Source organism: Stegodyphus dumicola, chromosome 9, assembly GCF_044657685.1.
Source record: "Stegodyphus dumicola isolate Sdum_Otavi_A_Nest chromosome 9, ASM4465768v1".
In the NCBI taxonomy this organism is placed as follows: Eukaryota; Metazoa; Arthropoda; class Arachnida; order Araneae; family Eresidae; genus Stegodyphus; species Stegodyphus dumicola.
Genome location: NC_140776.1, coordinates 126,100,300 through 126,117,596, shown reverse-complemented (window position 1 = coordinate 126,117,596; position 17,297 = coordinate 126,100,300). Strand labels below are relative to the sequence as shown.

General features: G+C 30.6%; 1 protein-coding gene across 3 annotated transcripts in view; it reads right to left on the bottom strand.

Annotated features, from left to right (window-relative positions):
• Positions 1-17,297, bottom strand: part of fs(1)h (female sterile (1) homeotic) — a 107,088-nt gene that overhangs the window by 75,229 nt on the left and 14,562 nt on the right. For all 3 annotated transcript variants that reach the window (XM_085824069.1, XM_085824071.1, XM_085824070.1), the window contains exons 4-6: positions 14,027-14,173; positions 10,555-10,623; positions 2,250-2,325 (exon numbers count right to left, since the gene is read on the bottom strand). In XM_085824069.1, the coding sequence (XP_085680195.1) occupies positions 2,250-2,325; positions 10,555-10,623; positions 14,027-14,173 (292 nt within the window). The remainder of the gene's footprint in view (positions 1-2,249; positions 2,326-10,554; positions 10,624-14,026; positions 14,174-17,297) is intronic.

Below are 17,297 nucleotides of genomic sequence, written 5' to 3'. Positions count from 1 at the left end.
TATAATCAAGAAAATATTTCTTCATGACATTTTGAGAACTTTAAAATTTCAGGGCTAAACCCATAATGCTCAGAGAGTTAAAATACTGTCAAGCTGCAAGACCTCTTAAGAGGTTTGGTGGCAGGGAAATAGCAGTGCCTCAGATTGGTCCCTCAGGGAATTCTTCAAAACTGGGCACCTATAAGATGGCAGAGGTCATCAACAACATGCCTGCCTGTGGATTTCATCCAATGTCACTGTCAGAAAAGGGATATAAGTCACAAAAACAAATAGGTGAAGTAAACAGGTTACACATTTAAGGCTTTAACCCTTAACTTCCCACTGTTGCATTTCTGCAACATATGATTTATTTTAATTTAACAGAGTACTTTTTTTAATTACCTACAAATCACTTATCTAAGAAAAAAAAAAAAATTACTGCAACGAAATACATGCTAATTTTGTCACTAGATAGCAGCACATTTTTTCCAGAAATCACAATAATTATAAAAATCTCTGTTGCCTCAAGAACTGTGTTTTTGCTATAAAAAGAATCCATTATATTTTATGCTTCCTCTTGTTTATTGACGAAAACAATTACCAGGTAAGAAATTTAAACATTTTATGTACATTTAAAAGTAATTTTGATTTTCTAATGGAAAAAGTTTGAAAGAAATTTGATTTTAATTATATGTTGCAGATCTGCAACATTGGTCTTTGGTTACCATTTGATATGGCCAAAACGCGTATACTAACCCAAGATGAAATTGCTAGATATATGAATAATTTGGACAAATTAAGTGATTTAAGTGAGGATGGTTTTGAATATTCTGCTGATGATGTTAATTTTTTACCTGATTGTGTGTCATCTAATGATAATTTGGATAGCGACTGTGCAAATAGTGTTGTTTCACAAAATAAAATTCAGAATATAAAAAAATTCGATGATAATGATAATAAATTTGATAGAAATATTTCAGTCAGTGAGTGTGTGTGATTATGGCAAAGCCTCAAGAGCTATCTGCCTACGGGGAGGGATGCCTTCGTGGAGGATTTTCTAAGGGGAACTGGCTTGTATACAAGTTACACATGGAAAAAACGACCACGCAGCCAGCCCCGTTCGCAGGATTCGAACCTCGTACCAAACTACCAGTGTTCAGGCACTTTACTGCTCGGCCGCTGGTATATTTCAGTTAGAGAACCTTTTTTAAATTTAACTGTTAAGAATAATAAAACATTGTCAAAGAATATTTTATGAAAAAATCAAAACATTTCGTTGATTGAAGAAGTAATAAAATTCCATAGAGATGACACGCTCCCAAGAGAAATTACGGATTTGGACACTATGTACCAATTTTTTAAATATTTATGGACGGAAGAGATCATAAGTAACATTTATGAAGATAACAAACAATATGCTATTCAAAAGAATCCAAGTAAGCCTTTGACTATATCAGAGAATGAAATAAATCAATGTTTGGGCATTTGCATTTATGCATCTCTAGTTCACCTGCCAAACTATAGAACATACTGGTCAGAAGAGCTTGGATTTGATCGAATTAAAGAAACAATGAAGAAATCTGAAAATAAAAAAAAAAAATCTAATGAATTTACAAAAATTCAAATCTGAAGTTGCATCATGCTTATGCAAAATGGGGTATGATCGAAATGCTAAAAGAGGAACACCTAGTAATACTTCAATAGAACAAATGTCTCAGACTAAAAGATGCAAAGGGACTCCCCAGTCCGTTCCATGTAAGGACATTCGTGCAGATGGTATAAATCATTGGCCAATATGATCAGAAAAGAATATGGTGCAAGTTTCCAAACTGCAAGAGTTACACTCAAACTGAGTGCGTAAAGTGTAAAGTAGGGGACTTTTTACAACAAAGTCAATAACTGCTTTAAAAATTTTCATTGTATGTAAGGCTAAAGCAATTTACAACAATGAATAATAAAATCCTCATATTAAAAAAAGTTTTGTAATTTTACAGCACTACTGCGCAATGTTGCACTTCTGCAAACAAACAAAAAAATGACTGAAATTCAATTTAAAACTGCTTAATTTTTTTAAAATATTTTTCCCTTTTATTATTACTTAAGAAGTAGCTAATATAATTTTTTCATAGAAATTTAAAAAATTGGGAAGTTAAGGGTTAAACAGAATTACAATTGGCACTTTATTAGCCAAAAAGGACCATAAATTTCCATAGCATAATGAAAACGTTTAGCCAATATAGAATAGATATGAAAATTAAACAATTTCTTACCACGAGTGCCTTTTCCTTTTTTCCCCTTTCCTTTTAAACCAGGATTCTTTGGGGCAGGAATAGGTAACTCTGTCTCCTGAAAAAACAAAACACATCCAGTTCACATGTCAATCAAAATCAATAAAAATGAAGAAAACTGTAGTATTCAATGTTAAAAAGTATGAATATTTGTGCACTAAATTTGAACACAATGGCAATTTATATATTTACATGAAATATTAAGTACACACTTCTTATATACACAGATAGATAAAGTGTGATTAAATACTTCTTGTATGCTATAAAAAAGGACTTTTTTTATTTTTAGTAACAGTCTGTACTTTATGTTGCATAGTATATTGTATATGCTACATAACAAAATTCTTTTGCTGTATAATCAACTGCAGTTTTTTTAGTAATTAACATTTATTAAAATTATTTTAATATTTTTAAATCTGTGAAAATTTTTGCCTTTTGCAATGATCTATTTGTACTTTCTCCCCCCCCCCCCCGCAGAAAAATTTAACATATTATATAACACATTATGCATACTTTAAGTCAATGGGACCAACTTCTGGACATGATATGGAAATTAAAAGTAAATCCAATAAATATCATCACTGATAAGCATATTACCACTGATAAGCATATCATCACTGATAAGCATTATTACCTGTGTGGGTTTTTGGATATGTCATGAAGACGTATGTTTAAATGGCTTTATTAGCTAAATTTGTATATTTAATTATTTTAGTCTACTTTCATAAACTTACATTTATTAAGATGAAATTTATATTATTAAAGAAAGAAAGCAAAATATCTTAAATTACAAGCTAATTATATTAGCTTATATGTGACCAAGTATACCAAGTGACAAAATCTCATGACTGGATAAACACGGTCATGGCACTCAGATGGTTTATGTTTATAGCATACAATTTATTTTAATTCTCTCTCATATAAACTCTGATGAGAAACAGACCATTATGTATACATACAAGCAGTTCATTCAATGTCCATAGCACACACTTTATTAACTACAGCATAACAAAATGATACAGCACTTTATTAACTATAGCAAAATGATGATTGAGATGGAACTTCCAGTATGTCAACACAATATTAATGAAAAATAGTGCATGAAAATTTTCCTAAATGCACATGAAAAAATTTATAGAACATGACTGCTTTTGGTAACAAAATACATTCTGTTTACCATTTCCATTTCCATTTGCTTCAACTTGTTCTGATTGTTGCACTGATTAGCACTTCCAGTAATCTGCAAATAATACTGAACTCTCTGCCATAATGACAGCAATTACCTGCAACAAAATTTTTCCATTCCAGTCTTTAACCATCTTTAAGAAACACTTGTTTGCTTTGTGACAAATGCCACCAACACTTCACTGTTCTGAAAACAATACCTCAGCACGGTTCTTTTGCTTTAAATAAATTTTATTGACTTCTACAATTTTATTTTCTAAATTTAATTATTTTCTTTCTTATTAAGAATATAATTTCATGTAGCTAATTATACCAATCAACAGCTGTGTCTGTTATGATGCATCGAGTTTTCTTTCATAGTAAAATACTGGAAAACATCAACTACAAATGAATAATAATATAGTCAGAAAGGATTACTAACCTGAAAATAATTTTTAACACACAGACCAGTCTTTTGTTGGCAGCCTTACAGATCTTCGTTAACTAAATTCATCATGCAGCCATTTCACCAAGTGTTTGCTTTAAATTGAATACCCATCTCCCCCCCCCACAAAAAAAACATATAGCTTCTGGATCTATCTGCAGTGAATTCTTTAAATAATAGCTTTTTGTTTTGCTTTTATTAAACTTAACTGAAGGATTACAGGTAAAGTAGTGTGTAAAATGAACATGCTTAACCCTTAAGCAAGGTTCGTACACATTTCCTTACATGAAAATTAAGGACATTTAAGGACCATCAAAGAAAAAATTAAGGACCTATCAGCAAATAAAAAAATGAATAGAATAAAGCAATTATCCATACAACCGACTTCATGCTTGTAATTTCACTTTAAGAAACTAACAAAAGTGTGTATTATGCACTATTATTAAATTCAATTTAATACTTACCATAAAACAATTTTGAAAATTAAACTAACTCCCTACAAGTTATGAAATAGATAACATTAAATTAGGAACATAATCTCTTGAAAAACATGTATAAGTACATTTTACACTAATAACAGTCACTATTTTAGAGATTTATATGGTTATTATTTAACTTATTTGATATTTATTTAAACACAGTCAACTACTATTATAATTACAATGTAAGAATATTTTGCAGATTAAAATAACTGATTTGTAAACATACAATTTATTTCCTTGATTTTTTGAAAGATACTAGAATAATAAACTGTTAAAAGATACAAAATATTTTTGCTATTTTTTAAATCTGAAATCTTTTCAGCTATTTTAACATCTAATTTATTTATGTCTATTTCCTTTTCTTTAACTATTATTCTAAGTTCATTTGCTTTGATAAACAAATCAATGTTCCTGCTGGTCTCAGCTTCATCTGCTAAAGCATCTACTTCTTCATTAACATCTTTAATGTCCCTTTGAAGAAATTTTTTCTTCTGCTTCATATAATCAATTTCTTTGTCAATAATATTTCTTTTCCTCTTTGAATTTTCAGATTTTTGTTCTTCTAAATACTGAACTTCTAAATAATGAACTCCACTTCTTGCAGAAGCTGCTGCTAATCTCATTTCTTTATTAATTTCGATATTAAGATCACCTCCAGAAAATTTTATGTAATCAAATACTGTGCATTGAAAAATGTATGATGAGTCACTTAAATTTTCAATTTCAGTTGCTTTATTTACAGAGAAGCCCCTTTCCACAGAGGCCTGTTCATGTGATAAGATAAAAATACTTGTCACAGTGAATACTTGAATAGTGAAAATATACATTTTTTACTATATATGGATTATGTATAGTTCTTTTATAGTTTCTTTTCATTGATATGCATATTCGTGTAGGGGAAGTTTCTGTAGACCAGGATTTCTAAAATACATTGGTTTCTAGAATTTTTTATTATTTTATAAAAAATTAATTTTTAAAAAATTTAATTTTTTAAGAAAAAGTTTAATTCTTGACTTTACTTGCTTGTTTCTCAAAAGACTTAATTAGTATTTTCCTTTTTGAACTTTAATTCTTAAATGTTAATTTCTAAGAGTACCACTTTATTGGAATTACTTTTAGTTTTGACTTTTACCCTTGCCTGGATGAATGACGAAACACGAATTGAATGACTGGAGAGTTAGGTTTGGAGGCAACTTCCCCTTGATAAGTCTGTCTCCTGCCTACTCTACGATCATTCACATATGCATTTTAAAAAAAAAATTGTTTAATTTAATTTTAATTTATTAAATTAGTAGATTTATTTTCATGGATAGATTTTACACTTGATTTGCTTATGCTTCTGAATTTAAATGACATTTTAGATTAGTTCGAGAATTAAATCTTTTACGTGTTTGCATATTTTTTAATTATTTTAAATTATTTTGGCTTTTTTCTTTTTTTAGAATTTAAATTTGCTTTTCTACCTTTTTACTTTTATACAAATTTGTTTAGAATTTAAATTTGTTTAAATTTAAATTTCATTCCTTGCAGCAATGGCGCAAAGAATATTTAATTAAATATTTTTTTTAATTAAACTCAATTTATTCTTATGAAACAAATATATATATATATATATAATTTATTTCCTAAACAATATTGATTAATTGATTATATTATCTCCTAAGTTTAATTAAAGTAGAATTATTTTAAAAGAGTGAATCCATACTGGTAGTTATATTTTGAAAGATGTATATATATATATATATAAATATACAGTACAAAGTTCGAGATCCGGACATCCAATATCTGGAATGATCTAAAATCCGGACCTCAAAGCCACCACCAACCAATTTTTTAGGGCTTTTTTGAAGGGAAGGGGTATGCTTTACGCACGCGCATTAGATTTTTTTCCTCATCATAAAAAAACATGTTGGAAATCCCGATTCTTAATCTCAGTTTGGCGCTAAATAAAATATCTCATTATTGAAGAAATAATTATTTTAGCATAAATTTGTGTGATTAGTAACTTGACTCCATAGTTGCGTATCTGCTTGGCATAATCTCAAACCGAAACATTTGTTAATTTTACACCAACTAATATTTTATATCCTTGATGCCGAAATCGCGAATCTTTATTTAGTGTATTTTGCTTTCATCACCGCATGTTTATCAACGGATGACAACTTGAGTGATGAATCATGCAGCGACGCCAAATAACAGAGTATTATCCGATTACAGATTTAAGTTTAATGCGCTAAAATGTTGACAAGGGGAGATTTAGCAGAAATTTCTTTCCTTATGCTAAAAATAGATTTTGTTAATGATACTCATAGGACAAACGATTATATTTAGTGCTATTTGAATTAAAAATAACTGATTTGTTATTTATTCACATAAAGCCAGAACCAGCGCCAGAGCTCGCATGGCCGCAACAGGCAGCAGAATTTAGCGAAGGTAAACAGAAGTTTTTCATTGCGATGACAATGCCCAATCATCAATCAATTAACGGAGGGCAAAATCTGTAGTATGGTTCTAAATCCAGAAAATACAGCTACCGATAGTGAAGAAAGTAACAGAGAGGTTACTGAACGAGAAAAAAATTTTGTTTGACAAGTTATTCGGAATTCTCGACACAGCAATTACAGGACTTGAACAATGGAACTTAATAACTGAACAAGAAATTATATGTCTATAGTATTAGTCTAAAGTATTAGCAGAGAAAACAAATCAAACAACTCACATTGAAAGAAATGTTTAATAAAGTAAACATATAAATATTAAGCTCTTTTCTTTTGTAAATTTTGATACCCTTTAAATCATAAATGCTTCACTATTTCATAAATCACGATTTCATATTTTCAATTTTATAATTTCTACGTGCCATCTTAGTAGATTTAAAATGATCTAATATCCGGAAAAATCTCAAATCTGGGATCGCCGAAGTCCCGACGAGTCCAGACCTCGGACTTTGTACTGTATAAATATACATATATCTCACCCTTAAATGACATTGTTTCTTAAAACGTGTTGAACTTTTTGGAGCCACAGCTCCTGGTAACTTTTAGGCGAGCTTACTACAATTTCTAATTTACTTATTTTGCAGCATATTGCGCAAAATGTTATCTAGACCCAATTGGTCAGTATTGTACTAACTACCTTGCTTGTTATATTATATATATATATAATACGGAATGTATATTTTCAGTTAAACTTCTACCCAATAACTTTAGTAATTCATGAAAGTTAATTTTGCGTCTAGTTAATTCAGGAAAATTAGTTTCAATCAGTTGTTTTCAACTTTAAAAATATTAAAAATTTTTTAATTAGTTAGTTATTTTCAACTAATAATTGTATCGCCATTAGCAAAAATTATGCATTACTATCGACAACATAGGTTTAAACCAAATACTTAATTGTCTATTGATGCTTCAAAACATATTTCCGAACTTCACTTTTTCTCGGCTAGTGTTACCGAATTTGCCCTTGGCGACCTAAAATCGAAATGGAGCCAACAGATTTCCCGCGAAATCGATAACAAACCCTCTGCAGAAATAAACTCATAATCCCGATATCCCATACATATAGTATGTGCAAAAGAGAATAAACTCCGTAGAAGGTGATAAATTAATTTATGGCTTAATTGAAACAAACACAGAAATTAAGCTAAGCAAAACCGTGTAAAAACAAATTGAAATGATAAAACGAAACTTAATTTTCATGTGAATTTTCAGCGCTGACTCTCCCATTCTAGAAATTTCAATTTTTTTTCAGACAAAGACCACATTTAAGGATTGCCATCCATCAATATCCAGTCTTTGTAGTCAGCTTGAAGCCACAGTTTATTGAAAATGCACTTTCCAGGCATCTCGTTTTGGCGTCAGAAGGGTTGTGGCCTTCCAGGTTGGGATTGCTCTAATTTTGGCAAATATTTTCAGGATCCCCTCCCTTTTTTTTTTTCTCAAGCACCTTCATCATCACTTTCGCCTCTTAAAGAACTTCCGGCTTCACGCTTTCGTCACAATCTGCCTAAATTTATAGATAACACCTGTTTCGAAAGATTGGGTGAATAGCCAATCAGACACCGATACTTTCGTTCGGGTAGCTAAATTTTTTTTTTTTTTTTTTTTTTTTTTTTATCGTTTGCAACGCAAATCCGCCAACAGATTGGTTAAGAGCCGTGCAATTTTAATTCCATATTCATGAGAAATTGCAATTCACACGTAGAATGGCAATCATTAGAAATGATAAGAAATGTCAAATGAGCAAAATTAAGGACCATATATTCATTTTGGCCGAAATTAAGGACTTTTAAGGACCAAAAATCGTTTTTGAAAAAATTAAGGACTTTTAAGGACCGTACGAACCCTGCTTAAGGCAAAAGTAGCAGGGATGATCACAAATAAAACAAGCCAAACAATAAAGCATGGAAAACATAAGTACAATAATAAGGATGTCTGCTTTGTCACAAAAAAATGCAACCAGTGATTACCCCAAACCACCTTTTCAACTTTCAAAACATTATCATTACTTCTTAGACATACAGTAATTATTGCTTTCGTGTCCTTTCAATTCCTACTATTATTTGCATCTTAGAACATTATTTTCAAGAATCCTATGTTAGTTATTTTCATTTTACAATTCAAAAATTTGTACTTATTTGCATTCGCTGCTTATCTGAGGCATAATCATGATTAATAGAAAAAATTTCCTTAAAAATACATGAGTTTCTAAGATAATTTCCTGATTACTGGTCTTGTTAACCTCTTAACTATTGAGAGCATATATATACGCCTTGCTCAGCCAATGCGTTAATTGCCCCGGGTGTACATATATGCCCCTCAAATACAGTCATTTACTTTATGCTGCTACCAGTAAAATTATTCGCAAAGCTTTGGAATGCAATAACACAATGGCCAGGCCAGAGTATGCAAAAAAGAATACTATTTCAGAGAAGAGGCAGGAGGAATTTGAGAGGGGGATGTTTCTGAAATGGTGAAAGTAATGACTGCAGTGCTATTGCTTATGTTTGAATAAAAAGCTATTTTTTTTTATTCTGTGTCTTCTGTTCCAGGAATAAAGAAAGATATAATGGATGTTTCAAACTCACTTATCTTTTTTGAATTATTTGATTATTGCATTAAATTTCGGATATTTATTATATTATATTTTGAATTATTTGATTATTATTATAATTGATGAACTGCTCATGTTTCATATTGCAACAGAAACTAACCGTTTTGCAGACCAATACATGAACCAACATCCAGCAAAAGAAAAATCAAGAACAAAATTGTGGCATCTAACCAGTTCTGAAGAAATATATAATTTTTTAGATGTAATGATTTTACAAGGTAACACTGAAACCTGATATTACTCTTTAGCGGTCTAAAAATAAATTGATCGAAACTCCACTTTTGAGGATCTTTTTTTATTATATATATTTTATATTATACAAACATCATCTTCTATTATATATACATCTTTTTTATTATACTTTTACTCTAAATTTTTATTTTCATTTTTCTTTTATTCTTTATGAAAGCAAAGTTTTCAGACAGCAAAACTTGCACTTATTTTCCCACTAATACATCGCATAACTATGCACGCCTGTGCGAGAAACGGTGGCACTGGGGAGTGAATCTTGTGTGTTTCCTGTGGCAGTTAAGGGGTTAAAGAAAATAATTTGCAAAATATTAATATGACCAGGTAAAGTAAAGGTCTATATCACAAATTGAAATTATGTTAAAATTCATGCTCTTCATACTAAAGATTATGCCTACTTTGCATTTAAGCGGACAAATGCAATTACATTACATTTTTTTTAAATGCCAAGCTACTACTGTATAAGAACATAAGGATACCTAATACTACATATGGAATAATTCTCATAGTTTGCTGCACATATTAAGAATAATGAGTACTGAATCAAAACACAAACCTTATTTTCTGATGCAGCAATTAATTTTTTATATTTATTTATATTTATATTTTTATATTTATATTTTATATATATTTTTTTAATATACAATTAATTACCCGTGCTTTAATTGTATCAAAAGCATGCTTTACTAGCATGGAAAATTAAAAATAACTGTTATATTTTGAAGCTGCTGTCTGTCAATCATTTTCAGCAAATAAGACTTTTTTTATATTTTTTAAAATACAAATTATAGAAAGAACTGTTTTTGAAATTTCAGTAATGTGAGAAAAATCTTACCTCTCTTGGCATCTCTGCAATTTTTGTCAAAAACAGTTTTTCAAGAGTCTGAGCCATCAAAACAACGTCCTGCAAGAAAACAGGCAATTTAAATATATCTGATACAGAAAACATTTAAACAGGAGGAAAAAAGTAATAATAAATGGCAAGGGCACTGCCACCTATCATTCATTATACACAAAGATTTCTTCCACAGCCTTTATGATCATATTTAATACAGTACAACAAAGTCCGTAATCTGGACTCATCGGGACTTCAGCGATTCTGGATTTGCGATTTTTTCCGGATATTAGATCATCAGTTTGAATTTAGTAAGATGGCATGTAGAAATTATAAAATTGTGATTAATAAAATAATGAAGTATTCATGATCTAAAGTGTATCAAAATTTACAAAAAAAAAAAAGAAAAAAAGAAAAAAAAAAAGAAAAGAAAAGAAAAAAGAAAGAAAAAAGAAAGAAAGAATGTGCTTTTTTTTTTTTTTTTTTTTTTTTTACCTTGTTAAATTTCTTTCAATGCAAGTTGTTTCGTTTTTTGTGCTAATACTTTCTCTTTAAATCTGTAGACAGACATCATGTCTTTTTCACTTACACTGTTGAAGTCCTGTAACTGCTGTTTCGAGAATTCCAACTAACTTGCCAATCGGAATTTTCTTGTTTTCAGCAACTTCTCTGTCACTTTCTTCACTATCGGTAGCGGTATTTTCTGGATTTAGAACCATACTACAGATTTCGTCTTTCATTGATTGATGATTGAGAAGCATTGTGTTCACAATGAAAAACTTCTTTTATATCATCTTCATTTATTATTTCTCCACATTTCTTAACAAAAATCCGGTAATTGGAAATTTTCACCTTAACTCCTATCATCATCAAATTTAGCTATCCTTCACTATTCATACTTAGCTATGCATCATGAGCTTCGCAACTAACAACAAGTTGTTCCGTTAAATTTTAATCTTGCCTGTATCGCGCACTGAGGCAATTAAGCCTGAATTGTATTAGTTTAGTTATTTATTATCTTATGTCTATTTCTTGCACATGCTTATCAGAGTTCTGAATAAATAAATTCCCACATATACTTAAGCTAGACTGGCGCTAGATATCTTATCACCTGATGCAGTCTTTGTGTGTCCTAAATTCTGTGCGGCCATATGAGCCCTGGTGCTGGTTCTGGGTTTATGTGAATAACAAATCAGTTTAATTCAAATAGCCCTAAATGTAACATTTGGGTCTATGAGTATCATCAAAAAAACCTATTTTTAGCAAATGGAAAGAAATTTTGGGTAAATTCTTCGTCAAAATTTTTTTGTGCATTTAACTTAAATCTGTAATCATCGCCAAGCGTAATGTCAACATAAAAGGTTACCATACGCCTTTATTATTCAATTACCAACAGAAAAAAAAATTTTAGGCATCACTACATGGGTCATTACTCAAGTTGTCCTGTTTTGATAAACATGGGGTGATGAAAGAAAAGTATAATAAATAATGATTTGCCAGGTTGGCGTCAGATCAACGATGTATATCTTTGTGGAACGTTTCGGTTTGAGATGTGAGCCAAGCAGATATGCAGTAACAGAGCCAAATTACTGATCGTACAAATATATGCTAAAATGATTGTTTCTTCAATAACAAGGTATTGTATTTGGTGTTAAAGTGAAATTAAGAATTGGGACTCTCCAGATTTATTATGCAAGGAGGGGGGAATCAAACGTGCATGCGTAAAGCCTTAAAAAAAAAAAAAAAAAAAAAAAAACCGTTTGTGGTTTTAAGGTCTGGATTTTGGATCACTCCGGACAATGGACGTCTGGATTTCGAACTTTGCCTTTATCGTAGTATAAAGCATGCCACTGCATGTACCTCATAATATGTAGTCTGATGTAATACTTTATAAGCATGTAGTTTGAAAATAAAATTTCATTGTTTTATTTATGCAGATTACATCTGTTTTCTTTTCTAGCTTATTAGATAATAATTCTAGTTGAATCACTTTTCTCAAAGCTTGTTATTTTTATAAAATGTTCTGTAAAAGTGTAATATATTTAAATAGTTCAAATGGAATATAAAAAGTAACCAATAAATTTACTCTGAAAATCATGTCAGAAAAAATGTAATTTTTGCAGTTTAGGTTTCATCAACTTTCTAATGTTTGGATTCGTTAATGAAAGTTTGTAACTGAACTGTTATTATATAAATTTGAATAATTACTTCTTTTAATCCCTATTTTTATTAACTTCAAAGCATTAAGGTGATATCTACATCACTAAAGAAAGTAAGAAAATAATGTTAATAACAAATATGAAAGATTTCAAAAACATTCATGCCACTCTAGGGCTTAAAATATGACAACATGCTACTCTAGGGCTTAAAATATGACAATGTTGTTCCACAAATTTTTTTAAAGTTTTGTCATCAAAATTTCATATGCATTTCCTTTTCCTACGAAATTTAGTGAATACTTAGTTACCACCTTAATAGAAGTTACCAATTTTCAATTTGCTCCAAACTCTAGCAAATATACACATTTAACAACTCCTCAGTTTTAGCAAATGACATCATCCCTTTCTAATGCATTCATTTTGCCATATTCCAAACTACAACAATTTTTATAAACAAACTGTGAAATCCTCTGCTTTCAACTCAGATTTAAAGCATGCAATCGTGGGATTTACCAGCAATGAAAGAAACTTTGGTACAATTTTTGCACGAATAAAAAATTTTGCAATAAATTTGCAAAAGGGAACAACTACTTTGAATATATTCTTTAAAATTACAGACCCAACATTTTTATCGAGACTATAGAAATAAAAATCCACTTGTATGTAGATTTATTAATTGATTTTCAGAAAAAGTACCTAATTAAAACATAAAATATATATGATTGCAGTAACCTTTATTTTTACAATATCAGTCATCATTGTTTATTTTCTGTACAAAATCTCCAAACTGTGTTAGAGAGGATGTGCAATTACTTAAGTACCAAATTCCTTCTAGGTTTACTTTAAAACATGATGATCTCAATTTAGACAAGAAAGGGGAGGCAAAGATGAAATGAAAAGTTGAGAGTCTGATGCTAAAACTGCTAAGAATGGCAACTGTGTTAATGCCTGTAAGTTCTACGTAATACATGCCACAAACATAAAGATACTGAATTTCAGTCAACCAACATTAGCCAAGCCTGTTAAGAAATCATTCTGCTGTTCTGCATCTCTTTTTATGGATGTAGGCCATACACCGGGAACATGTCAGAAAATAAATAAATAAATAAATAAAAAATCTTCAGAAAGAGTTCTCTTGAGGAACATATAGGAAACAGAAAAATTAAAACCACAGAAAAAGCAGATGGTCCCTTCTGCTGACCTAAGATTGTCATTATCATATTTTTATCATAGCAATTCAATAATGAAAAGGTGTAAAATTAAACTTTTATAAACACTATAATAATAATAATAATAATAATAAAGCAACTAACCTCTCCTGGCTTATTGTAGACATAACAATTCATAAACATTGTATTACAATCCTGAATGCATTCACTAGCTGAATAGTAGTAGTGATTCTCTAAGCGCTTCTTTATTGTGCCCAAATCCATTGGAACCTTGATTATCTTGTGGTAGTCCTACAGAGAACAAATAAATAAATTATTATGAATACTTCAATAATAATTAATAATTATTTAATAATGATTCATGATAATTCAGTAATGATCAATACTAATTCACAAATAACTTCATCCATATTTAAAAGAAATATCTTAAAGAATTTCTTTTAAAAGTACATGAGGTCTATGATCACATCATTTCTATACTATGTTTCACTTCATCGTTTGAGGCAAAACATTAAACCTGAAGAAAATAATGTAAGTTTTAATCATATTTGGGCAAGAAGTTTAAAAGATCTTATTAAAATGGTACAAGATGACACCTGAAAAATTTCGCCAACAATTTTTGACACACAATAAGAGTGTAGGAAACACATGGAAGAATTCTGCGTACGAGTTAAGAAATTTTTTTTAATAAATGGTTAAGTGGAACTAAATTGGATACTTTTAAGAAACTGAGCGACCTTATTATAGCGGATCAGATAAAACGTAAAGTGTCTCCGGAAGTAAAATACCATTTTATTGATGTCTGGTCTAAGTTGATTTCGCCAACTGATTAAGTTGAAAAACTAGATGATTATGATACCTAGAAGTCAACTTTCAACAATAAACAATCATGTAAAGAAGGGCCTTTTGACAAACAAAACTCCTTGAAAGATGGACCAGTTGCTACAATCAACGTCAAGAAAAACTCTACAGTATCACACATAATGAAAAAAAGTAAACCAAAATGCTTCAGCTGTAATAATTTTGGACACATTTCAAGGACTGTCTGCTGCCCAAACCAGTAGTAACATCCCGAAAATGTAATAAAACAGGTCATAAATCTAAAAATTGTGTTCCTAAAGCTGAAAATAATCATTCAAATGATAAAAATTATTCTGTTGAGCAAGTTGGCGAAAATTTAGAAGAGAGCAATTCATATTTGAAGAAAGCGTAACTGAATAATTCTGAAGAAGTACAGGCTTTAATTGATATGGGGAGTTCATGTTGTCTCTTAAGGATTTCAATTGCTCAGAAACTTAAAAGTGTCACCCGAACCTGCTATGAATGAATTGTATGGTTTTGGAAATCAAAGGGTGCCTGCAGTGACCTCTATAGGAATGATTAAAGCCGATATTGAAGCTGATAATGTAAAAGGCCAAGGCATAAATATATACCTTGTTCCTAATAATACAGTTGATCTAATAATCAGACGGACATGGCTTGATCTCCCTCACATCGCTTTTGTCAGAATAGGAAACATTTCACTTCGGATATTGGGAAGATGAATTATTTAGTAGCCTACAAATTGATGAAAAAATAAATCAAGTCTGCCTTAAAGCTCTTGAGGCAAATAAATTAAGAGAAAAATGTGATCAGTCTTTTCAGTTCTCAAACAGATTATGTAGATAATGGATTAATTATGACAGAAAATCCTTCCGAAGGTATCGGCTGTTTATTAGAAATTTAAAATGGCAAAACTTGTATACCAATGATTAACAATGGCAATAGAAGTGGTAAGCTCCAAAAAGATCAACGCGTTGGGAGAGCAGAAGTTGAACTATGTTTAAATACTGAAATTTCTGAATTGAGCTCAAACCCAGCAAAAAGGGAAAATATTAACAACATAAAAGTTCCTATAAGTTTAAGCGAAGTTAAAATTAGCTCGGATCTCGACGTTGATCACCAGCAAGAGTTAGCGTGTCTTCTGAATGAATACAGAGATTGCTCCGCACTAAATATTTCAGAACTAGGGTGCACAGATCTTACAAAAACGGACATTAAGGAAATCGAAGGTTCAAAGCCAGTATGTATGAAACCTTATAAGACAAATGCTGCGATCAAAGAAATAGTTCAAGAGTGGAAAGAAAATGGAATTATAACAGAAACGCCATCCTCATATTCTAGTCCTGTCATATTAGTAAAGAAAAAGACCAGTGAATACAGATTAGTTGTTGATTACAGATGTCTCAATAGTCAAACTATAAAGGATAAATTTTCCCTGCCTAAAATAGATAATTAATTAGAACAATTGCATGAGTGCAGCCTGTTTACAATGCTAGATTTAACACACAAATATTTACAGATTCCACTAATTGAAAGTGCAAAATTGAAAACTGCTTTCGTAACACCGGATGAAAGTGGACAATTTGAAAGAATGATTTTTGGCTTAACTAATGTACTGTGCATTATGCTCATTATGTAATAAAGAAGTGTTGACCTTAATAAAATACTTGTTCCAGCAAGTACTAAGTTATCGAAATGTGAATTTGCCAAACAAGAAACAGAATATTTAGGCTTTATCATCAATAAAAAAGGAATAAAGCCAGGATCAAGAAAAGTCGAAGTAATATAAAAATTCTAAAAATATTCATGAAGTTTGACAATTTCTTGGTTTAACAAGTTTTTTTAGAAGATTTATTTCAAATTATGCAATTAAAGCTGGACCATTTACTCAACTAACTAAGAAAAATCAAACATTCAGATAGGAAGAAAATCAGCATAATTCTTTTACAGTGCTGAAAAATGAACTGACGAATCAACGAATTTTAGCTTTGTACAACCCTAAGGCTCAAACAGAAGTCCATTCTGATGCATGTTCAGAGGGTATTGCTGGTATGTTACTTCAACTAGGAGGTGATGGCAAATGGCATCTTGTCTACTGCATGAGTAAGAAGACAACGGAAGCTGAAAAGAATTATCATTCGAGTAAACTTGAGCTAATGGCAATTGTCTGGACTCTAGACAGACATCGACAATTCTTACTCGGCATTGAATTTAGGGTAGTTGCAGACTGCCAAGCATTGGTTTGCATGAATGCAAAGAAATCTAGCAATCTCCAAATTGCCTGTTGCGAGTATTCTTATTCAAGAGTATAACTTTGAAATATGTCACAAACCAGGGATTAAAACGTCTTATATCGATGTAATCAGTAGAGCGTCTGTTATTGATTCATCAGATCCCATGCATTCTTTGATAGAAGATAATTTAGAAGTTTGACTTTAAATTTAGAGAAACGAATTCTTATCATACAGCATGCAGATAAAAAGTTAAGAGAATTAATAATCTTGAAGAAAGACCAAAGTGAAAGAACCAAAGAAAATCAAAATGTAGAGAATTATATTTGAAAAGGAATAGACTGTTCTGTATTGTAGAGGAT